This window comes from Schistocerca americana, chromosome 2 (assembly GCF_021461395.2).
Source record: "Schistocerca americana isolate TAMUIC-IGC-003095 chromosome 2, iqSchAmer2.1, whole genome shotgun sequence".
NCBI classification, from domain to species: Eukaryota; Metazoa; Arthropoda; class Insecta; order Orthoptera; family Acrididae; genus Schistocerca; species Schistocerca americana.
In genome coordinates, this window is record NC_060120.1 from 736,579,431 (window position 1) to 736,606,246 (window position 26,816).

Genomic DNA, 26,816 nt, shown 5'->3' on the forward strand with positions numbered 1-26,816 from the left:
ATTCTGTTACTGCTCTTACATGATGCTTGTCATCTCAGAGAGGATTACAATGTCATCAGCAAAACTGCAAATTTTTTATCTCTTCTCTCAAAACTTTAATTCACTTTCCAAAATTGTTCTTGATTCTTTTATTTCTTGTTCAATGCACACATTCAACAACATCGGGGAGAAGCTACACCACTGTCTTCATCTTTTCTGAATTACTGCTTACCTTTCACACCCTTTGACTTATGACTGCACACTGGGTTCCATGCAAGTTGTAGATAATATTTGCACTCACTGTATTTTATCCCAACTTTCTTCAGAATTTCAAAGAGTGTATTTCAGTTAATAATGTCAAAAGCTCTCTCTAAATCTATAAGTACTGTAAATGTAATTAGAATTTCTTCAAACTATCTTTTAAGATAAGTCATATGGTTAGTATGCTCTTGCGAGGTCCTACATTTCTCAGCAAACCAAACTGATCTTCCTCAATGTTGGCATTGGGCATTTTGTCTACATCTACATATATACTCTGCAAACCATCATGAGGTGCATGGCAGAGTATAATTCCCATTGTACCAGTTATTGGGTGTCTTCCTGTTCCATTCACATATGGAGCATGGGAAAAATGACTGACTGAATGCCACTATGCAAGCAGTAATTATTCTAATCTTATCATTCTTTTGTTCATAATTTGTCACTACTTTGCAACCATGACTTACTAAATTGTTTCAGTAATACTCACATCTGTCAGCACCTGCCCTCTTTGGAATATGATTTATAAGATTCTTCTTGAAATGGAATATTGCACCTGTCTCGCATATGCTGCATACAAGGCAGAATAGTTTTGTCATTGTTGGCTCTCCCAAGGTTCTCAGTAATTTTTAGGGAAAGTCATCTACTCCAGGGAAATTGTGTTGATTTATGTCTTTCAGAGTTCTGTCAAATTCTTCTCTCAATATCATCTTTCCCATTTATTCCCTCTTCTCTTCCCATAACACTGTCTTTAAGTTTGTTTCTCTATGCATACCCTTTTATGTATTCCTTCTGTCTATGAGCCTTCCCTTCTCTGCTTAGTAAAGGTTGCAATCTGAGCTCTTACTATTCATTCAGCTGCTGCCCTCTTCTCCAAACCTCTCTCTAATTTACCTATACTCCGCATTATCTTTCCAATAGGCATACATGCTTCTACAGCCTTGCATTTATTGTCTAACCATTCCAGCTTTGCCAGTTTCCACAATCGCGTATTTCAGATGTCTGTGTTCTCTTTTGTCTGGTTCATTTGCTGCATTTCTATACTTTCTCCTTTTGTTAATTACAGTTTATGATCTTTAAAAGCCAGATGTCCAGAAAAAGCACTGAAATTTCTTTGTCTATAGTATTTTCCTGAGTTCCTGTCACTTACAGGAAGGAAACAGTGTGGCTGTGTGAGACGTCATCATCTTCTTCTGCTCCCCTTTATCCAGCATCAGGCTGGATTGGGACATTTATGATACTTCTCCACTTCCCCACCATCTTTCCACCATTCTTCTTCTGTAACTGTTTTGTTCCAGTCCAGATTCCTTCTTCTTAAACTGGTGTTAACTGACTGCTCTGGGCCTCACTCTTACTCTCAATCATTTGTTTTGTTGTTAAGTCTTCTATCTTCCATTCTCTTTAGATGTCCCAACCATTTTAGCCCGTTTTCCTTAACTCTCTCGCTCAGTTTTTCTACTCCAAATTCTTCTCTAACATCTTCATTTATCACTATGTTTCTTCCCATTTTCTGTAACATACTTCTTAGGAATTTCAGTTCATTACCTCGGATTCTACTTCCCTCTCTTTTTGTCACTGTCCAGGTCTCTGATGCATATGTCAGGATGAGTGTTAAGTACATCTTGTACCCTCACACACTGGTAAAAGGCATTACTCTGTTGTACCCCTTTGCTAACTTTTACCTCCATTCTTGCATTCTCCACTATGTCACTTCCTAGATATTTAAAGTTAATCCACAATTGCCATATCCTGTCCATTAATATTAATTTGTCCCTTGCATTCTCTGTCTCCTCTGGTTAGCACAAAATTTCTTAATTCTTTTCATTTAAAATGTCTATTTCTTCTTTTACAGCCTTACTGTCGGTTCTCCAAACCACAATTTCATTGGTAAATAGCAATAACTTCACCTCCCTTCCTCTCTAAGTTTCTTTTGCCTCTTTCACAATTTCGTCCACCACAATTATAAAAAATAATGGTGGTACCACAATTCCTTGCCTCAAATCAATAGCATTCCTAAACCAATCAGTTATTCCCACTTGTGTCTGGACACACTTGAAGCTTCTGTCTTATATTGCTTGAACAATTCCAGTGGTTTGCTTTCCAGCTCCCTTTCTCTCCAAAGTTTCCTATACCTCTTCTCTGGGAACACTATTGTAATAACCTTGTTGAAAAAAAAAACCTAGGTCCACCTAGCTTCAGATGGTAGCACCCTGCGAGGATCTCCTGCCAGGGTAACAGGTGAAGACATTCAATGGTTTTGAAAGCAGAAGAGAATACAAAAGCTTCCAGGGTGGAAAAAGTAGAATTGTTTTCATATCATACTACCTGTAGTGTCTGTATTCCAGGGCATAATTATTTCCTGTATATATAGTGTCATCAGGTATACTTAAACTTATACTTCATTCAATAAATGTGATATCTGGTATTTAGTTAAGCCTTTTGTTCATTTGTTTGATTGTAAACTTATACCTAAGTTAAAATACAATAACGATAATTTGGATCACTTTTGGCAGCACAAATACTGAGCATGAATTCTGTTACTGTTTCTCAGCCCACAGACAAAATACAGGGTGAACCAGAACTCCACTGTCAAAGTTTCACAGGATACCTTATGAGTCATGGTCTCCAGCTGCTTATTACCAACTAATAATGTAACTATGATGTGTTCGATTTGTTATTGCAATCGTCCTTTCTTCTATGAAAATACCTTCTTAAGCCAGTAATATGCAATAACCAAAACACAAAACACTGAATAATGCAATAACCCTGTGTTGGAGGAGGAAATTAGTGTTTAACGTCCCGTCGACAACGAGGTCATTAGAGACGGAGCGCAAGCTCGGGTGAGGGAAGGATGGGGAAGGAAATCGGCCGCATCCCGGCATTTGCCTGAAGCGATTTAGGGAAATCACGGAAAACCTAAATCAGGATGGCCGGAGACGGGATTGAACCGTCGTCCTCCCAAATGCGAGGCTGTGTTGGTGACCTGTCATTTTAAAACCACATAAGCTGACAAATTCTCAGTGGCAGATCTTCTAAGAACTGTGAGAGAGGATGTTGAAGGAATGTTTTGTACATGACTGTTCAGTGTACATAGAAGTGGGTAAGGGACAATCAGAAAATAACTGACAATACCAGCCCATACATTCCCAGCAAACTTCGTTGCTCCATACATGGCTATTCTTACTGCTGGAAATGTCAACTTCTGTAAATGTGGCCATGCCTGTAAACTACATGCAAGCAGGATAACTGGGGTTTTCTATACATTGCTGTAGGAACCAATTCACAAATTTCACCCGAAATAGGAAATCCACCAGCTGCAATGACTGCATCTGCTGTGGTGGTCATGGGTGCAATTGTTGTTCATGTAAGACTCTCAGAACAGTTGATTGGCTTGTGATCAGAGCTCACGCAACACACCGACTACTAGAGACAGGACTGTCATCAATGGTGTGTAACACATTCTCTTCGATATTGGTGGTTCTAGCACATCACACACCAATAACTTCCATTAAACATGGAAGGATCCATCATCTCACAGGTGCCTATGTGCAGATGGATAAATATTGAGACATCGTTGCTGCCTCTGCGGAAACAGCTCAGCATAGCATCATCAAGCCACTCTTCCACTGCATTCAGTGAACCCATACAAAAGGTGCACTCTTCATCAGTAAACCTATCCATAGTGCTGCAGTGTATCACAATTAACACATAACTAATAGTATCAATAACCAAAATTAGGACACAAACAAGCAGTGCTGAATGCAAACTTGAGGGCAACGAGGTTGGGGGCAGGGGCGGGCTGTGGCACTACTTTCGTCAACAGCAGGTACCATGAGTGAATGAAAAAATGCACACTGGGCATACTGTTGACATTTACATTGTTGTGCACTATTTTCAGTGCAGTACAGACAAAATGATACTGGGGGCAAGAAACAAAATGAAATGAAATGCAGTGGCTCTGTAATGAGCTGCCAGAGAATGGGAGTCCCTTATACCAAAATTCTCTAAAGGTATCTGAACAATCTCTGAAAGTTTGTACATGGGGTTCTGATCGACAATGTATGAGATTGTTTGTAACTGAATAACACTAAAATAATAACAACAGCTTTTAATAAACATGTAACACAAATAGAATGGAATTGCGCATTTTCCCTGTTACAAAATGAAAAGAGGGCTTTTAAACAGATGAGATGAGGTATTCCTAATGAATGAATATTCATTGACATTTCACTACACCAAAATTAGAATTATATTAATACTGTCAGCTGCTAACGGGCATTGATATATATATCAACGGGGACAGGTGAAAATGTGTGCCCCGACTGGGACTCGAAGCCGGGATCTCCTGCTTACATGGCAGATGTTGGGCACAGAGGATAGCGTGACTGCAGGGACTATCGCGCGCGTGCCTCCCGCGAGACCCACATTCTCACCTTGTATGTCCACACACTAGGTTCGTAGTCAACAACAACAAATTTTCAAGAATGGAAATGGTTGTTTCTTATGTATTTTCACCCCCAAAGCACGAATATGTTATTTGTTGTAGCACACACAGTTTCAAAAATATGTTTATAAAAAGAAAATCAGTAGATTGCTTAAGAAATGCAACCTATTAAGGCTACCCTCATGATGTGACTGTCAGAAAGCTTTCCTATTATTAATCTTTTATAACATGGCAACAATGTGTGACTTACTGTCTGTCGCTCCTGAACACCACGTTGTTATCAGTCATGAGGAAATGCATTCTTTGTTTGGCTGTGCATTCGTGAGTGTGAGTAGTACGATCTAAATATACCCTGTGCTGTGTTTCATTTTGTTTTAGTGGTGCATTTGTGTCAGTGTCTTTACAATGTCATGGGTATCTTAAAGTCACCCAAATAACTTTTGCTTCATCTTTGTTGAGTGCACTATTAAATCAAGCAAACAACATGTTACATCTTTATTTCGGGTGATCAGGACCGAAAATGGGCACCACATACTGTCCGTGTGAACTGTTCATCTCGTCTTTATGACTGAGTGAAGATAAAAGGTAAAGTTGCAATGCCTTTTGCTATTCCAATGATATGGTGAGAACCAACCAGTCTCCTAGATAATTTCTATTTCCACATGGTTAAAACAGCAAGGATGAAGGGCAGGGCTAGAAACATGATCAAGTATCCATTCAACTCACTGTTCAATCTGTACCATACACTTCTTCCTTAACTGTCCCTGTTCCTCCCAACACACACTCATTGGAATTTGATGATAATATTTAGTTTGTGGGGCACTCAACTGTATGATTATAAGTGCCCATACAGATTTCCAATCTTTCCACAGTCTAGTCATGCCACTTTTCACGAATGATGATGAAATTCTGAAGACAACACAAGCACCCAGTTCCCTTGCAGAGAAAATCCCCAACCGGGCCGGGAATCGAATCTGGGTTCCCGTGATCCAGAGGTAGCAGCTCTAGTCACTAGACCACGAGCTGTGGACATCGTTGGAAGTTGAAACCTACGTCAATTCTAGTACAGAGGCGAAGAATGTAAAATTTGATTTCGATTATGAAGAAACGATGCCACATCTCCTGACACAAAATGATCTGAATGATCTTGTTTGGAAGCTGAATCTTTCAAAGGTACAAGTTTAACTTTTGATGATGATGATTCGTTTATGGGGCGCTCAACGGCATGGTCATCAGCGCCTGTCACATTCCCAATCTGTACACCGTCAAGTCTAGCCACTTTCTTGAATGATGATAGAATGATAAGGGCAACAAAAACACCCAGACCCCAGACAGATAAAATACCCAAGCCGGCCAGGAGTCGTACCTGGGACCCTGTGATCTAGAGGTAGCAATGCTAGCCACTGGACCACGAGCTGTGGACCTAACTTTTGGGTTCACATATGAAACAGTGGAATTTACTATACAAAGATACTACGGTGTGTTTCTTTCAATATCGTCAGGTTGCCTTAGCACCATTCTTTGACAAGGAAGACTCATTCCATAATTGCAATGATATGAATGGTCTGTTTAATGCTATGGAAATGAAACATATATCAGCAGAATGGTGACTATTTGTTGATGGCTCCAAAACTACCCTCAAAGCAGTACGCCTTCACAACATCAATATGTATCATCCTGTTCCCACAGCTTATGTCATTATTTTGTAGGAAACATATGGCAGTATGGAACTTTTGTTAAGTAAGATTCAATATAACAGTCACAAGTGGCAAAAATCTGTGCTGCTTCAAAGTAATTGGGATACTTACATCAGAAGTTCCCTTCACTGAGTGAAGCCAAGGTGAAAGCAGGTGTGTTTGCTGCCCTCAAATTAGACAGCTTATTCATGATCCTGATTTTGTCATAGTTGTGAGCCATCCTGAACTGGACTTTCAAAAACTGTGTTCCAATTTCTTTGGAAACAAGAGAGCAGACAACAGTGATCTGTTAGCCAACAAACTACTAGAGTCTTACCGTAATCTCGGTTATAAAATGTCATTAAAACTGCGCATTCTTCACTAAAACATGGATTCTTTTCCTGTTGGTGTTCTTGGACAAGTCTCTGATGAACATGGAGAAAGATTTTATCAGACCATATCTATAATGGAACAATGCCATCAGGAGCAATGTGCAAGAAGTATCACAGCTGACTACTCTTGGACACTACTGTACGATAGTAGCACCACACATAATGGAGGCAGAAAATGCTAAAAATTATTTAGGTATGTATGAAAACCTATTTTATTATATTTAAAAACAAAGATGATGTGACTTACCATACGAAAGCGCTGGCAGGTCGATAGAAACACAAACAGACACATACATACACACAAAATTCAAGCTTCCGTAACAAACTGTTGCCTCATCAGGAAAGAGGGAAGGAGAGGGAAAGACGAAAGGAAGTGGGTTTTAAGGGAGAGGGTAAGGAGTCATTCCAATCCCGGGAGCGGAAAGACTTACCTTAGGGGGAAAAAAGGACGGGTATACACTCGCGCGCGCACACACACACACACACACACACACACACACACACACACACACACACACACATATCCATCCACACATATACAGACACAAGCAGACATATTTAAAGGCAGAGATGTCAGTCGAGGCGGAAGTGCAGAGGCAAAGATGATGTTGAATGACAGGTGAGGTATGAGTGGCGGCAACTTGAAATTAGCGGAGATTGAGGCCTGGTGGGTAACGGGAAGAGAGGAGATACTGAAGAGCAAGTTCCCATCTCCGGAGTTCGGATAGGTTGGTGTTGGTGGGAAGTATCCAGATAACCCGGACGGTGTAACACTGTGCCAAGATGTGCTGGCCGTGCACCAAGGCATGTTTAGCCACAGGGTGATCCTCATTACCAACAAACACTGTCTGCCTGTGCCCATTCATGCGAATGGACAGTTTGTTGCTGGTCATTCCCACATAGAATGCATCACAGTGTAGGCACGTCAGTTGGTAAATCACGTGGGTGCTTTCACATGTGGCTCTGCCTTTGATCGTGTACACCTTCCGGGTTACAGGACTGGAGTAGGTGGTGGTGGGAGGGTGCATCTCCCCACTCCACCAAGAGTGTCTTTCCGCCGTCCACCTAACCTTCGTAACCTGTTAGTTCATCCCTATGAAATCCTCAAACCACATTCCCTACCCTCTGGCTCCTACCCTTGTAACCGCCCCCGGTGTAAAACCTGTCCCATGCACCCTCCCACCACCACCTACTCCAGTCCTGTAACCCGGAAGGTGTACACAATCAAAGGCAGAGCCACGTGTGAAAGCACCCATGTGATTTACCAACTGACCTGCCTACACTGTGAAGCTTTCTATGTGGGAATGACCAGCAACAAACTGTCCATTCACATGAATGGACACAGGCAGACAGTGTTTGTTGGTAATGAGGATCACCCTGTGGCTAAACATGCCTTGGTGCACAGTCAGCACATCTTGGCACAGTGTTACACCGTCCGGGTTATCTGGATACTTCCCACTAACACCAACCTATCCGAACTCCGGAGATGGGAACTTGCTCTTCAGTATCGCCCCTGGTGTAAAACCTGTCCCATGCACCCATGCAGCATGTTCAAAACTGAAACTATTAATGACCTCATGAAACATTACAAATTCTAATGAAGCAAATGCAAATTTGGAAATTTGTGGTAAGGTCTTATGGGACCAAACTGCTGAGGTCATCGGTCCCTAAGCTTACGCACTACTTCATCTAACTTCAGCTAACTTACTCTACGGACAACACATACACTCATGCCCAAGGGAGGACTCAAACCTCCGACGGGGGGAGCCGCGAGGCCCGTGGCGAGGCACTCTGGACCGCGCGGCTACCCCGCGTGGCGAAGCAATTGCAGCTTGTGGCAAATCAATGAATGCGACTCCTGCTGCTTCTACGGAAATACCACAGTACATACATAAAATTGCACAATACTGGACCATTAGCGACACCAGTTTGTGTTAACACAGAACAGAAAGCCAGTCACTACTGCAGCAAAATTACATGCTTTCCTTCTTAGCAGATACTAGGAAACCAGTTATTTAGGAATACAGGAGATGACTCACTGAAAGGAAGAAGCACTGCATTGTTGAATAGGTACACAAACGAAAGGTTCAGAGCTTTGATAGCTTTCGGAATGAACTTCCTTTTTCAAGCTTGTAGGAAAAACACACACACACACACACACACACACACACACACACACACACACACACACACACACACACCTGTCTCCCTATATTGTGTTCAGTCAACTGCCAACTCTTTTCTTCCCATGTTGAGTGAACTGGGGTGAGGGTGCAGGGTGGGATGGGGTGAGGGATGTAGAGAGGCATGGAGGGAGTTTGTTGTGCTCTGCTGGATGTTGTGCCACTGGGTGGTCCACCTTGTTTTTGGCAACAGTTAGGCAGTGGCCATTCATTCTAGCTGACAGCCAGGATGTTGACATACCAATATAAAATGCTGTGCAATGATTGCAGCAACACTGATAAATAACATTGCTGCTTTCACTGGTGGCCCAGCCCCTGATAGGTAAGAAACGCCTGTGACAGGATTGGAGTAGGTGGTGCTGGATGGGTCAGCCACCTGTGAAAGCAGCCATATTATATACCAGCTCTGCTGCAACCACTGCACAGCATTTTACATTGGTATAACAACCAACCATCTGTCAACTAGAACGAATGGCTATCACCAAACTGTTGCCAAAAACAAGGTGGACCACCCAGTGGCACAACATGCAGCACAGCACAACATGTGAGATTTCAATGTCTGTTTCACAATCCTTGACATCTGGATCCTTCCCACCACCACTACCACCATCACCACCAGCTTTTCAGAGTTGCACAAATGAGGGCTATTCTTACAGAACATCCTTCTCTCCCATAGCCTCCCTGGCTTAAACGTAAGTCCCCCCACCCAATATAATGTGTATGTTACACCAACCTCCGTCCCAGCACCCCCACCCAAATCGTGTCAGTCAGTTTTGTGCTGTTATCTTGTGTCCTAGCCTGTGAAATCGAGTGCCAGGCGTCTGCCACCTGCGTCATCTATCTGCATCCCTAGGTAGCCCACAGACGGCTCCCCCCTCTTCCATAACCTACTTGACTCCCCCCCCCCCCCCCCCCCCCCGACTCCCTCCCTGCCTCTCTACATCCCTCAGGCCACCCTACCCTGCACAGCCTCACATCACCCCAGTACATTCACCGTGGGACAGGAAAGAGCTGGCAGTTGACTGAGCACAATGTAGGCAGACAGGTGTGTGTGTGTGTGTGTGTGTGTGTGTGTGTGTGTGTGTGTGTGTGTGTGTGTGTCTCTCGCATGTTTTTTCCTACAAACTTGAAAAAGGAAGTTCATTCTGAAAGATTGCAAAGCTCTGTACCTTTTGTTTGTATACCTACTAACGATGCAGCACTTCTGCCTTTCAGTGAGTCGTCTCCTTTATTCCTAAATAATTTGTAATTCTCAACCAGAACTTTCTGTACATTATGAAACTAGGAAACCATTATTTAAAGTGTGGCAACAACAATATAACATGAGTGAGGAATTAGAACATAATTAGAATACAAACAAAATACTTGACATTGAAGTCTCATACCTTAAGCGATTCTAAGCTTTCATCCAACAGAAATGTTGTGTCATTCATCAACATGTTAACAAATTTTACAAACTGTTTTCCAGATCTGAAACAGTTATGTTCTTTATTAGAAAAATTTTAAGTGCACTATGTTACATAATTATATGAATTCAGTAAATGACAACAGTAAAAGATGAAAATGCCACAAACCTTGACTCATTAATAATTGCCTGGCGATGTAGAGGGTTATCCCACATTCCCTTTAAGATTACACTTATATGATAGCGTATTGTGAATTTGTCATAAAATTCTGAACTGGAACCAGTAGTTTCAACATCTGAAATACACAAAAATAAATCAGGACAAATATCCAGCACACAGGAAATATGATTTTCCTTTGCAATGGGAAAACTAAAAGTTGAATAACATACACGAATACACAAATTAACAGAAAACAGTTTCAATGTAGCATATGAAAATTATCACCACAAACTGACTACAGATGATTACATTCCCCTACATCGAGTGGCACACAGAATAATTCTGTGAGTCTGGAATCATTACTTACAGCTTACTCACAGGGTAACTTCAAATTGAACGAGCAATAACATTATTTTTATGAATCTGAAGTAGTGATTGTTAAGTTAACCACTATATTTATTCACCACATAAGACACAATAAAGCAAAATTAACACAAAGCTACACATTTATTTTTGTGTTTAAATAATTAATCATAAGTTCTTCAACATGCAAAGTAGCCATCACAAAATAAAATTATTTGGATTAAAGGTCTTTCTCTTAGATTAAAATTTCCAACTTGTGTCCCTCGGTTCCATCTCATCACTGCACAACTTTCGTGGTGCCTCTGACCACGTTCACTTGTTGTCACATATGATGATACCTAACCCAACAGTTTGTTAAGTAAACACTAAGTGTGGAATGTCACACGAATGCAATAAGTTATCAACTGTCCCTCACAATTCCAAAAATAACAACATGTGCTTATGGTGAAATGTATATTTACATTAGTTTTCTGTGAATTTTCACATAAATGTGGCATGTTTATAATGACTTTTTAAAAGTTAAGGAATTCATTGTGCCTATCGCCTGTTAATATACTAAGCATGTTATTAGGTTTATCCTGATGAAATGCTATTTCAGGTCCTTCACATAGGTCAAGTTTCCTTCCCTTCTTCTGTATTTAGTGTTCACTGGACAAACCAACAAGTTGGTTGGTTGGTTTGGGGGATTAAAGGGACCAGACTGCCATGGTCATCGGTCCCTTTTTCCAAAGACAAAGAACACCCACAGAGAATAAAAACGAGGAACAGAAGAGATCACAGACGATACAGAACAGGAGAGACTGAGACAAAGACAAGACAAAACGAACGAAAACCACATAGAGAATGACGGTGGTTGGCCGACCATAGAAATAAAAAAGGAAAAGCCAACCACTTAGAAACACATTAAAAAATCAGTGTAAAATCATAGGCCAAAGGCCAGAATCAACACAAAACAATAAAATAAAACAGAAACACTCAGATTAAATGATAAAATCCCCCTGCCCGAATAAAACGTAAAACTAAGTCAGCCATAGTGGAGTCGTCTGTTAAAAGGGCAAGGAGCGTAGCAGGCAGCGCAAATGTCTGCCTGACCACAGCTAAAAGCGGGCAGGCCAGCAAAATGTGGGCCACTGTCAAAGCCGCCCCGCAGCGACATACAGGAGGGTCCTCCCGGCGCAGTAAATAACTGTGTGTCAGCCGGGAGTGGCCAATGCGGAGCCGGCAAAGAACTACCGAGTCCCTGCGAGTGGCTCGCAGGGATGACCGCCACACAGCCGTCGTCTCCTTGACAGCACGGAGTTTATTGGACATTGTCAGTTCGCGCCATTCCTCGTCCCATAGCGCCAAGATTTTGCGGCGGAAGACTGCCCGCAAATCAGTCTCAGGGAGGCCAAGGTCCAGAGATGGCTTGCTGGTGGCCTCTTTCGCCAGGCGGTCAACATGTTCGTTACCCGGGATACCGACATGACCGGGGGTCCACACAAAGACCACAGAGAGGCCGCAACAGGCGAGAGTATGCAGAGACTCGTGGATAGCCATCACCAAACGAGAACGAGGGAAACACTGGTCGAGAGCTCGTAAACCGCTCAGGGAATCGCTACAGATAACGAAGGACTCACCTGAGCAGGAGCGGATATACTCTACGGCACGAAAGATGGCGACCAGTTCAGCAGTGTAAACGCTGCAGCCAGCCGCCAAGGAACGTTGTTCGGAACGGTCCCCTAGAGTGAGCGCATACCCGACACGACCAGCAACCATCGAACCGTCAGTGTAGACAATACCAGAGCCCTGATACGTGGCCAGGATAGAATAAAAGCGGCGGCGGAAGGCCTCTGGAGGGACTGAGTCCTTCGGGCCCTGTGCCAGGTCCAGCCGAAGGCAAGGGCGACGAACACACCATGGGGGTGTATGCAAAGTAGCCCGGAAAGTAGGTGGAACAGTAAAAACCTGAAGCCCAGAGAGAAGCTCTTTGACGCGGACGGCTATTGTACAACCAGACCGGGACCGACGATCTGGCAGATGGACGACCGATCGCGGGAACAGGAGACGATAATTTGGATGCCCGGGCGAGCTTAGAACGTGGGCAGCATAAGCGGCCAGCAAACGTTGGCGTCGGAACCGCAGGGGAGGTACACCTGCCTCCACTAGTACGCTGTCCACGGGGCTGGTGCGGAAAGCACCAGTGGCAAGGCGTATCCCGCTGTGGAGAATTGGGTCCAGCACCTGTAACGCAGATGGGGATGCTGAGCCATAAGCCAGGCTCCCATAATCCAGACGGGACTGGATTAACGCCTGGTAGAGCCGCAACAGGGTAAAGCGGTCGGCGCCCCAGCGGGTGTGGCTCAAGCATCTCAGAACGTTTAGATGCCGCCAACACGTCTGTTTAAGCTGCCGGATATGAGGCAGCCAAGTCAACCGGGCATCGAAAACCACCCCCAAAAACCTGTGGGTCTCCACCACAGCAAGGAGTTCGTCGGCAAGATAAAGCCGCGGCTCAGGATGGACTGTTCGGCGCCGGCAGAAATGCATAACGCGGGTCTTGGCTGCGGAAAACTGAAACCCATGGGCTACAGCCCAAGACTGCGCCTTACGGATAGCGCCCTGTAGCTGACGTTCAACAGCTGCAATGCCGGGAGAGCTGTAATAAAGGCAGAAGTCGTCAGCATACAGGGAAGCGGAGACAGAGTTTCCCACGGCCGCAGCAAGACCGTTAATGGCTATTAAAAACAGACAGACACTTAAAACGGAACCCTGTGGCACACCGTTCTCCTGGACGTGGGAGGAACTATACGAGGCCGCGACTTGCACGCGGAAGGTACGACACGACAGAAAATTGCGGATAAAAATCGGCAGAGGACCCCGAAGACCCCATCCATGGATCGTAGAAAGAATGTGATGACGCCACGTCGTATCGTACGCCTTCCGCATGTCGAAAAAGACAGCGACCAGGTGCTGACGGCGGGAAAAGGCAGTACGGATGGCCGACTCCAGGCTCACCAGATTGTCGGCGGCGGAGCGGCCTTTACGGAACCCACCCTGAGATGGAGCCAGAAGGCCCCCAAACCAACAAGTGGCTGCAGTTGGAAGCAGTGGTGATTGAGAAGATGGCACTCTGATGTCAAGTGGTAGTGTGATAGTATTGAAATAAATGGGAAATTTTAGAGTAAGATGAGGTCTTTTGTCTAAATGATTTTATTTTATGACTGACACATTTCATGTTAGAGAAATGACGAGAGTGATTCCTGAAGTGCATAGGTGTGTCAACATTTGTTTATTGTGTAATACAAAAAATCTGCTCACTAAGTGGTGGCAGGGGAACACATACATACAAAATGATGTAACTTCTATAAGCTTTTGGACGGGATGAGAAAGAAAGGAGTTTTTCCTTCTCATCCCGTCTGATAACTCTCCCCTGACCCAGGATTCTGGGTGAGTTTTCTGAACTATACCCCTTTCCCTAAATCTCTTCAGTCCTTTTTCTTCACCCCTCCTCCTCCTCCTCCAACTCTTCTGTCAGGAGGAGGAGCCACTGGCTCCAAAAGCTTGTAGAAGTTAAATCCTTTTGTGTGTGTGTGTTCCTGTGCCACTGCTTGGTTAGTAAATTTTTTATCTACCCATTTACATTATATTATCAATAATTGATTGTTTTTGTTGTTATACTTTGTTCACTGTGTGTTATAGGCTGAGTACATACAATGAGTGAAACACACCTTCAGCTAAGAGAAGAGGATAAAGTAGATTTTTCAGCAATTATTTGTGCATAATTCTTGGTCTTGGTCATTTTACTCACTGCAAGTTTTTAACACGACAATCATTGTTAATATCAGAGCTTAAGTCGAAAAAGACAGAAATTTATTGGATGTTGTTGTAAAATGTAGCATTATTGTTGAATCAATAATTCTGTCTGATGAAATATGTTCTTTGTCAGCTTCAACTCCTCACTGAGGTGATACATGCTGAGTTTACACACACACACACACACACACACACACACACACACACACACACACAGAGAGAGAGAGAGAGAGAGAGAGAGAGAGAGAGAGAGAGAGAGAGAGAGAGGGTGGGGGGCTAAAGTAAAAATGTCTTATGTGAAACATAAGAGTTAAAACCAGGGTGTATCTTGAATAACTGTACAAGTACAGTACTTGGTAGCTTGCTGCTATAAACACTGTATGCTGCCAAGAAGGAATGGGGTGACAGTGACAGCAAACTGTCCAGATTGCATCTTGAGGCCTCCTAAACCTCCTTCAGCAATGGTGTATTCTGACTGAATCGTCTTTGTACATTCAAAACATTACCAGTATTGCATTTACTGCCACAGTTTCCTCCAGAATATTTAAAAGCAATCTCCCTGACGATACGCTGGGAACTGAAAAATTCAGATTTTGTGATAGATGCAAATACAGATGCTAATTCTGCCTCAGAAAACAAAAACATGAATTTACCCAATAGACGCTGTTTCATAGTAAATTGTGCCCAGATGAAACATTTTATCAGAAATAAAGCTATTTCAAAATATGTTCTGCATATAAATACTGAAAATATAACAAATGTTCAGTTACTTGTACTGCACATCACCTGACGAAGCCCAGTTTGGAAAGTAATGTGTATAAGAACATGTTTTTAAAATAAAAAGTGCACAAATGCAATGATGTGTCAGTACACTCGATGCTATGTTGACATGCAATCTGCGAGTGGTTGACCGATCTATACAAGACACACATCCTGTAATGCAACGTAGTACTCAGCTGTGGGATAAAGCATCTTAGATCAAAAAACACCCGTTTTTTTGTTAGCTCAAGTACAAAAGTTGGTATAAGGCAGAAATTTTTAACATGGCGGTTTTAGGTGGTGGGTGTTTCAAACTGTGGTTGCGTCAAATATCTACATCTACAGCGATGCTCTGCAAGTGACCATTAGGTGTGTGGCGGAGGGCACCCTGTACCAGTACTTGTCACGTCCCCTCCTGTTCCATTAGCAAATAGTGAGAGGGAAAAATAACTGACTGTCTGCCTCCGTACGAACCCCAATTTCTTGTATCTTATCTTCGTGGTCCTTATGCACAATGTACGTTAGAAGCAGTAGAATCATTCGGCAGTCAGCTTGAAATGCCAGTTTGCTAAATTTTCTTGATAGTGTTCCCCGAAAAGAACGCTGCCTTCCCTCCATGGATTCCCATTTGAGTTCCTGAAGCATCTCCATAACACTTACATTTTGTCGATCCTAGCAGTAACAAATCTAGCAGCCCTCCTCCGAGTTGCTTAGATGTCTTCCTTCCTGGTACAGATCCCAAACACTTGAGCAGTACTCAGTGTCCAATATGCGGTCTCCTTTACAGGTGAACCACTCTTTCCTAAAATTCTCACAACAAACCGAAGTAAACCATTTGTCTACCCTACCACAGTTTTCATATGCTCGTTCCACCTCACTCAGTTTGCAACATTACCCCCAGATATTTAAATGACTTGACTGTGTCAAGCTGGACACTAGTAATACTACATCTGAACATTACAGGTTTGTTCATCCTACTTATCTGCATTAACTTACATTTTTCCACATTCAGTCTCAGGACTGAAGATCACAACAGCAGCAACGGTGTCAACAAACTGGTCTCCCATTTGAGGAAATGTGTTTGTCCTCAGGGTGAATGTTGAGAAATAAATATGTAGAAATGAAAGATAAAAATGCAGAATGTTAATAATATTTGCTTTATTTAAAAATCTGTGTTTTTACATAAACAACTTTGAGGCATAACTTTTCAGTATACCCTCATATGGCTTCTGTGATGGCTGTATCAGTACCCTGCTGCAAAACTTTAATACCTTCAAAGCTTGTTCTAATAGTCAGATCAACAATAGTAGCAACTTTCCGATAACAGCAAAATCCATTACCTCGATCAGTGTGCAAAAGATCTAAGCCGTTCAGCAACACTGAGCCTTTCAGGATGTCGCATACATAATGCTAGTAATAGGAGTGCAGTAATCCACTACAAGTGCAAGAGACATGCTTCCTGACACATCAACAATTTCTTGCATGGTACAAAAAATGGCAGATGAATACGATGTGGCTATGGTACCTCAAGGGTTGCAGGACATGGAAGATTGTGCTTGTGTATGTACAACTGACAGGTCAACAAATGCATACACTAAAAAACGGATTATCTGACTACACATTCAGTCTCGTGAGAGCTGATGTGGAAATACTGTGTCCTGTTTGTTGCAGAGTTCCCAACTGATATGGAGAAAAGTGATACAGATATACGAGAGCAAACTGAAACTAATGTGAACAAGTCAGGGATATTTACAATGCACGAGTAAAGGGTTGTGTTTGTTACTGATTAGGGCATAACTGTCAAAAGACACTTGGAAAATATTGTCGCCTTCCACGCAACAACCATTACCTTTGCACTGTCCCATGTCACACCCTTGATAACGAATAGTTGCTGCAGTAGCATGAATTGCTGAAGTTAATACACTTATTTGGGAACTGAAATTACCAGATACCTGACAAATTAATTCAGTTTCTCAAAGTATTTCAAGAGACTACCAAGGTTATGAAGTTGACAATGGTTCAATGTTGAGGTTGCTGGGGACATGGGTGTACAAGCACTGGGGAAATGGGTGTACAAGTTACAGTGACACTATGCTGAGAATGTAGTGGAGAATGAGGTAAATGCTCATACATGAAGAGAAGCATTTACAAACACATATAATTTAAATTTTTGCTTAAATATTTTGAGCACCCAGAATGGGGTAACAGATCTTATTTATAGAACATGGTGTGGAGGCAGAGCAAGGAAATAATCTTTGAAAGGTCTTCCAAGATACTTCAAATTTTCATTATGTTCTTGACACTGTCTCCCAAAGTAATATGAACTTATATTAGGAAATCATGAACGGTATCAAAGTACTCAATTTGACTGGAATTTAAAGAGGTTTTTAATAAACAATTTGATACAGTCTTGCAAAGTACAAGAGTTTGTGATTCGTCCCTGAAGTATCTAAACATTTGATTTTTAAGAACATATCTGCCAAATAAGACAAAAGCTGAAGAGACACTTTGCCATGGGAAAGGTGTAGCTGATGAGAAAAAGACAATATGAGAACTGTTCTGCCATGAGATGACCACCTAACTTCCATGCGTGTCAATAAAAACTTAATATAATAGAGGGACACATTCCACGTGGGAAAAATTTATCAAAAAACAAAGATGATGTGACTTACCAAACGAAAGCGCTGGCAGGTCGAAAGACACACAAACAAACACAAACATACACACAAAATTCAAGATTTCGCAACAAACTGTTGCCTCACCAGGAAAGAGGGAAGGAGAGGGAAAGACGAAAGGATGTGGGTTTTAAGGGAGAGGGTAAGGGGTCATTCCAATCCCGGGAGCGGAAAGACTTACCTTAGGGGGAAAAAAGGACGGGCATACACTCTCTCTCACACACACACACACACACACACACACACACACACACACACACACATATATCCATCAAAACATATACAGACACAAGCAGACATCACCTCCTGTACTAATAAATATGGCTTCAGTAAATATTTTTTTTAATATCAATCTCATCCAAAGCCATTGTTTAAAAGTTTATTTTGTCAGATAGCAAAGTACAGTTCACTACTTTAACTAGAAAATTATGGAAATGCTGATTCAATTCACATTCCTTCCCCTCACACTACTGTACAACTTATGTAAGTAGCCCCACACCTCCATCCACATAGGTTTTGTAGGGACTGAAGTTCTCCACATATCTGTTATCCGTGGACTTTTCATAACTTCAAGGAAGTCACTCGTGTACCAGGGTAACAAAGTCAATTCCTTTGCAGAATTATTAAGAGATACTGGAAAAAATATTATCATGGTGAATTTTCAATGGGACATTTTATGTTATTACTGAATTTAAAACAAGTTTTCTGCCTTAAACACTTTTAATAAGTTTCATTTGGTTCAAATGGCTCTGAGCACTATGGGACTTAACATCTATGGTCATCAGTCCCCTAGAACTTAGAACTACTTAAACCTAACTAACCTAAGGACATCACACAACACCCAGTCATCACGAGGCAGAGAAATAAGTTCCATTTCCTTGCAAGCAATGACACAAGTAAATAAAAAAAAAATTACCATTGTTTTGAAAATCTTGAAGTACTACCAACGGAACAGTCTTTCATCTCCACCTACATACATGCTCCGCAAGCAACCGTATGGTGTGGGGCTGAGGATACCCTGTACCAATATTAGTAATTTCCTTTCCTGTTCCATTCACAAATAAAAAGAGAGAAAAGTGACTACCTATATGCCTCTGTATGAGCCCCAATCTCTCACATCTTACCTTCAAGGTCCTTATGCAAAATGGCAGCAGTAGAATCCTTCTGCACTTAGCCTCAAATGCCAGTTCACTGAATTTTCTCAATAATGCTCTTCAAAAAGAATATCGCCTTCCACCCAGTGATTACCATCTGAGTTTCCAAAGGATCTCTGTAATACTTGTGTATTGTTTGAACTTACTGGTAACAAATCTAGCAGTACCCATCTTAACTGCTTTGTCATCTTCCTTTAATCTAACCTGGTGCAGATCCCAAACATTCAAGCAGTATTCAACAATAAGTCGCAAGTGTCCTCCATGTGGTCCCCTTTACAGATGAATCACACTTTACTAAAATTCTCCCAATAAACCAAAGTCATCCATTCACCTCCCCTACTACAATCCTTACAGGGTCATTCTATTTTAATTGCTCTGCAACATTATGCCGAGATATTTAATCAACATTACTGTGTTAAGTAGCACAATGCTAATGCTGTACTTGAACATTATGGGTTTGTTTTTCCTACTCATTGCATTAACTCACATTTTTCCACATTTAGGGCTAGCTGCCATTCATCACACAAGTAGAAATTATGTCTATGTCATCTTGTATCCTCCTACAGTCACTCAACAATGACACCTTTCCATACAGCATCAACAGCAAAAAGCCGCAACAGACTGCTGCTTACCATGTCCCCCTGACAATACCATCATCTCTGATGAACACTTGCCACTGAGGGCAACATATTGGGTTCTGTTACTTAAGAAGTCTCCGAGCCACTCACATACTTGGGAACCTATTCTGGTATGCTTGTACCTTTGTTAACAGTTAGCAGTGTGACACTGCGTCAAATGCTTTGATCTCATGTGAGAAAAGAGCAAACAGAGTTCTGCACAAGCAAAGCTTTCTAAAAACACGCTGATTTATGGGCGGAACTTTTTCCCTCGCATGGAAATTTATTATATTCGAACTGAGAATATGTTCAAGGATTTGATGTTAAAGATATTGGCCTATAATTTAGCAGATCCTTTCTTTCTTATATACAAGAGTCACTAGTACTTTTTGCCAGTCACTTGGGACTTTGTGTTGGGTGAGAGATTCGCAATAAATGCAAGCTCTAAGAGGCCAATACTGTAAAGTACTCTTTGAAAACCAAATTGGGGAGCCGTCATCAAGACCTGGCAATTTATTTGCTTTCAACAGTTTCAGATGCTTTTCTACATCAGCAATGCTTATTACTATGTCCTACATATGGGGGAGTCTGCATGGTGGTCAAACGATGGCATGTTTGTACAATTCTCCTGCGTGGACAATTGATTAAATATGAAATTTAAAATTCTGGCTTTATTTTTGCTATCTTTTTTGTGCTGTGATGCTAAGGAATGTCAGCACAGCCAGCTACCAGCAAGACCATTGCACAGCATTAGTTATGGCTCATCTTCTACCAGCAGGAACTTTGACAGCGGAAGATTGCTTCTACTGCCAGGAAGGTCACCTTCACTGCAAAGCCAACAGGCGGTGGTCACAGCACCAGTGCCATACCAGCAAATTGCACTAGTAGTGTCCAAAAAAGGTCACTAGTAGTGCAGAATTATTTCCTACCACCAGATCATGTGCTGCAAATCGTTGGCTGTGTATCCTGCCATCTGCGGCTATATAGGCAGACACGCTACCCATAGTGAGCCAGTTCCATCACAGCCAGTGGACTGGGCTGCGTGCCAAGTACATTAGTACCACTCAAATCAGGGAATCGCTCTCGATGTGCCATCAGCTCTTGCAGTGCTTCGAGAATTTCGGAGTAAATTCTAGAACCACTCTACCTTCCACCAAAATATTTTAGAGGTGAGGGGGAGAAAGGAATATGCCCTACTGTGCATCGCCTATTTGTATGTGCAGGTCAAAAAACAGTTATGAGAAAAAGCTGGACCCAGCAACCGAACAGCAGCAGACAAGTACCTGATGTACAGTCCACAGAGTTTCCGTGAACGGACAGAGAAGAACAAGAAAATTCTGTGCTCTTTAGTGTCTGTGTTGATCGTAAAAAGACTAATGAACAATTGAATATAGATTTCTATATACATCCACGTATTGGACTCGCTTGAGACTAGGAGATCGACATAGCTGATTACCCAGAGAAGCGGATCAGCTACACACAATGTGCTAGTTAACTGACTTGAGAGACGTGCGAGTCTCTTGTCGTCCGAAAAACATTGGACAGTATAAGGCGATTTTGACTCCAACTTTGCTAAGAGACATGACACGTAGGACACTATTACTGTTTTACTCACTGTTTTCTTGTTAGACTGTCGAGTTGTGATTAAACGACTTTACTCAAGTGCATCATGCACTGTTGTAATTATCTTAATCATTTTTTTCTGAACCAGTGTGGTGTTCCTGACTTGAGGCCGCACGAGTGAAGCCTTGTTATAGTGTTTCTGTTATTAAGATAGTTGGTACTTCACATACAAACACAAAAAGCCCAAACTTTTGATAAGATAGTTATTTGTTATGGAACTTTCAAACTGTGAACAAATTTCCATGTTTTGTTAAAACGCTACGTGGGCTTCTTTTGTCGAAGTATTCCCAGTTGACGAATACTTCCCTTTGGAATTTGTGTCTTCGCAAATCATTCCATTAAATTTTTCAAAATAATCATTAGAGTAATGCACAGAAATGCAAGTAACGAAAATATCAAAAAAAGTAAAAAAAAAGTATGGCAGGTAACAGTGGGTCGCTGTCAGCTTTAAGCCTACTATGTTGTTCTTATTCTTAAGTTGAACTTTTTCCTTCACTTCCTTGATGAATTTCTTTATATGGGTGTGTGTGTTTTAACTTGAGACAACTAAGTACCTTGAAAACAATGAGTTATGTGGAAAAAATGTTCTAGGTTAAAAGTTAATATTAGTAAAGGGGATATAGGTCTATGCTACAACTGGCCATCTCTCCTACCCACGCCTCTTGGTGGGCAGTGTCAACCTTATATTTTCAAATGGACCCCCCCCCCCCCCCCCCCCCTCATTTTTACTGTATATTCAGATTATACACAAAAAAATATGTATGGTTTACTCAAACTATTGTTTACATTAGTGATAGATGACACTGTAATTGAAAATATTAAGTGTGCCTGTTTTTGCGATTAACAGTCAACACATCTGATTCTACAATTCATTTACATGTAAATGTAAACCGTTGTGTTGTAACAATTGATATTTATGTTAAACATCAATTTTAGTGTTGCAAATTTGATTGTACAATATGGTCCGCTGTTTCAATGTTTGGTTAGAAACTGTGATCCAGAAACGACGACATGGATGTAATAGTTTTCCGTTCCCATCGGGATGCTTGTTTTTGGTGAGTTTCCTTCCCTCGCACCATTGGGATGCTAGATTTCAGTGAGCATCAATGGCAGGTGTGCCTGTCACAATCCCTCCATGCACATTTTTTCTTAGTGTGAGGGTTGTGGTTTGTATTCTGCCAGTAGCCGCATAGCGGCAAAAGCAAGAGTTATGGCAGTTGGACGGTAAAACACACACTGATAGTAGCGTTTGAGGGCAGTCATTGAAGTCAAGCATTCCAATGGTCTGAGGACTCACCACAATCAACCCCATATGCAACAGAAAACTATATTATGATGTGTGTATCTTATTTGCAAAAATGTTAATGTCTAGTCATATTATTTGTAGTGCACAATCATATTTGCAATACTCAAGTAATGTTTAAACATCAATATCAGCCATTAGAGCACAAAGGTTTACATTCACATTGTAAATTAAACATAGAAGCAAATGCATTGGTTCTCAACTGCAAAAATAGGCATACTTGATATCTGTCAATTACAGGGCTGACTACTACAAATGGGAAACAATGGTTTGGGTAAATTGTACGCATTTTTCTGGTGTAGAATCTGAACATGCAATACATAAGGGGCGTTCCCATTTTAAAATACAAGGTTGACTTTGCACACGCAGGAGGGTTGGTTAGGAGGTGGTCAGTCGTAGTGCCGACATATGTTCCCTTTATTAATATTACCTTTTCACACAGAACATTATTTTCCTACATTATTTAGTTGCTCAAGTTAAAACTAACACCCTGTATATGGGCTGATTGGCATTGCTTTTGATTACACGCTAATTGTGCTGTAATAATGACCGTGACATTCCACACAAAATATTTCTCAAAATGACATTCAGCCTGTTGAAATAATAAATATTAGGAACACAAAGTAAAAAAATCTATAGGAGTTATATTTTCTAAGTGTACTGGTAGTAGATTTTGCAGCTATCATAACCAAGACCCCAACACAATGGAGATCAGACGGCAGTTTCCCTTAAGCTACAATTTTGTAACTAACAGGGTCTTGCCTCTTCTGCCTCCCTTGGAAACCACACTGGTATCACTGTTAATGTGTTGTGCTGTGCTGTGCTCCACAGTGTTTGACAAAAATCTGTTGGAAAATGCTTCAAATTGCCATCATTATAACGTAATATTAATATATTTTGTTATGAATGATGACCAGCATTTCAAAATGGGCATGCTTCACCTTCCTTTTGGGATGACTCTAAACTAATTGTTCTCCAAAGCAGAACCTCACTGTGTAATTTCTAACAAATATGTAAGGAAAGTTCTGGCAGAAATTAAATAATTTCGGAGTGAAGAACACCACTCACCAAATAGCAGAAGTGTGAACAGATACACACAAAGGAAGAAGAACACTTTCTAGTTTTTAGAATAAATCCCCTAATGAGCTGAAACACTCTCTCTCTCTCTCTCTCTCTCTCTCTCTCTCTCTCTCTCACACACACACACACACACACACACACACACACACACACACACACAACCTGTGCCACTATGTTATGCTGGCTGGATACACAATGCCAGGATTGCATTTTGGGAGGTGAACTAGTGTGCAGTGGGCAGTGGGGGTCGTGTTACGTTAGAGAGATAGAGAGAGGCAGGCAACAAGTATGCTGGCTAGGAAAGTGGGTTGAAGGGGTGGCAGATGCCTAGGCTAGACGCATGACACAAGGGCACCAAAGCTGAGGAAGTGTGGCACATGATTAAGATGACATGGAGGTTTGAATAGAGAAAGGGGGGGGGGGCAAGAATGTCAAAACGCAATCCCAGCACTGTGGGCCCAGCTAGCACAATGTAGGGACACAGGTGTGTCGGTGAGTGGTCTCCTTTATTCCTAAATTATTTAATTTCCAACAAAGTTGTTTAATATATCTACTTCAGTCAATTAACTGCTAAATTCTCAAAGTCATTCAGAATACCCAGAGATTATCTTCACTATATCAGGTAAACCAATTTTTCTAACTTGCCCAAATCACCCAAACTGTTCACCATATCAGAAAATAAATTCAGACACCAGTGCAACATAAATATTGCTAGTGCAGTTACTTTCCCCTCTCACATATCTTTGAAAACAACTTGCTCTACCTGTATCTGAACAATGCATTGATGCATGCATCATTGTAAGCACAAAATATTTTATAACAGCTAAATGGGATAGGGTAGAATGCACCCTAAAAGCTAGCAAGTTTTCTTCCTATTTTTGTCACATTAATTACACTGATCAGACCATCAATAACATTTTAATTGATCCCAGACAGAAATGTAGAGAGGACCAAGTCTCAAAATCTCCCGATGAGAATTAAGCAAATCACTTCTAGGATACCTATTTTGCTAAGGTATTTTCACCATACACAAAACAAATATCTTATGAGTCCCTACATCCCATGTGCCTTTTCTGAAAGTGTAGGGTTAAATATTATCAGTACTGACATGTTGAATAATAGGGTTTCTGCTGGCTGCTTGCTTTGTTCTTGTACAATATTTTGATGGCTTGACTCACTGTCAGTCTCAGAGGGCACCTGAAGAAGACAGCGAGTCAAGCCACTGATATATTTTGCGAGAACAACACAAACAGCTGACAGAAAACATGATTATTCAACATGTCAACATAAAACTGGAAAAGCCTGAAGAATTATATGATCAATACTATTTATCTCTATTTTCACTCCCACAATGAACAAAAAATTAGTTTAGTCATTACTGAAAAGTGAACAAAATGGAGCCTCACTCTTGCACAATCACAGTACACAACAGTGCAGAGAAACTGACAATCTGGCACTCACACTGACAGGAACAGTGTACCATTATTGAGGAAAACTACAACTGATTCTATGGAAAAAAAAGGAAGTATGGCTCAGGTATAATAATGAGTTGATGGTGAAGTTGTCAGAGCTGTCGTACATGCATCACAACACACAAGTTATGCATCAGAACACTACTTAAAAATTTATAATTTCAGGGAAGCAATCAGAGAGAGAGAGAGAGAGAGAGAGAGAGAGAGAGAGAGAGAGAGAGAGAATATTTAGCTTTATTACCTGTGTAAAATTTCATTAGACAAGATGGCAGGTGCACTTGTGAAATAGGATGTGCCATGACACGATCATGCAGAGTTTCAGTTCTTGACTGCACATTAGGATTTATCACGAACAGAACTTCAATAATTTTGGCTATTAGATAAGGATTCCTGATAAATTGTGGGCAACACACAGCTACCAACAACCATGAGATTAGGTTATTTTCCATGCAGTCAGCAACGACACCTGGCATAAATCTGGAATAATAAAATAATTTTCATTTGTATCAATTAATGTAAAAAAATGCAAAGCTCTAGCTCTAATTCATAAAAGTAGTTTTCTTTTGTGATGAAAATATTTGCAATTGATTTCCCAGTCATTACAAAATGATACTCATACAAAGTATACTGAGATATGGAAGGGAAAAAATATGAGGCAACACAAGTGTTTTCCAAAAGTAAAAGTGTGTGTGTGTGTGTGTGTGTGTGTGTGTGTGTGTGTGTGTGTGTGTGTGTGTCTGTGTGTGTGTGTGTGTGTGTGTGTGTGATCATTTCTGAACCAAATTCAATCCAAACTATTAAAAACAATCTTTAATGCCATTTTGTATCTGTTAAATGTTGAGCTAACCCAGAAGAAAGTCTTGAATTGTCAACTAATTACTGAACAATTACAATATAAATTAAAGAGGTATGGTTGAGATGAATGATTATTTTAAAAATTACAACTGATCATATCAAAGCTTGTTAGCTACGCCAATAAATTTTGAACTTTTGACTAACACATTTCGAATGCTAATTCAACAGTGTTATTGGGGTAACGTCATATTAAACATGAGTAAAGATTTCATGAATCACTCCCAACACAAGCTACTGTTGAAGAGCAAATGGTAAACTCCAAAAACATGGTTTGAAATTAGTAATGTATATATGGCACCTATTGTATAGTTAACAGGAGGGAGTTTGAGGCTTATGAGCAGAAGCATTTAGTCTGTGTATGCAAACAGTTTTTAAAGACTCAACTACACTCCAAAGATGGTTTTTTAAGCAGTTCTAATGCTAGGTGGCAAATTGTTAGAAAGTAATTTATAATTATTTTCCTTTCTACCAATTCAGAGAACAGAATAATACCTGTCCCAATATATGTAAAATATTAACATGGAATTTAATTATATTTATTAAATTTATTATACATCAACATTTAGAATTAGCACAACTAAAAATGATATCCCAACAAACACTTACACAGGTAAATAATTGTC

General features: G+C 41.1%; 1 protein-coding gene across 1 annotated transcript in view; it reads right to left on the bottom strand.

The window, feature by feature from the left end:
- LOC124594791 (ubiquitin conjugation factor E4 B) overlaps nucleotides 1-26,816 on the bottom strand; it is a 286,207-nt gene that overhangs the window by 105,074 nt on the left and 154,317 nt on the right. Inside the window, exons 14-16 of the mRNA XM_047133209.1 lie at nucleotides 25,580-25,815; nucleotides 10,507-10,633; nucleotides 10,318-10,402 (exon numbers count right to left, since the gene is read on the bottom strand). Of these exons, the coding sequence (XP_046989165.1) occupies nucleotides 10,318-10,402; nucleotides 10,507-10,633; nucleotides 25,580-25,815 (448 nt within the window). The remainder of the gene's footprint in view (nucleotides 1-10,317; nucleotides 10,403-10,506; nucleotides 10,634-25,579; nucleotides 25,816-26,816) is intronic.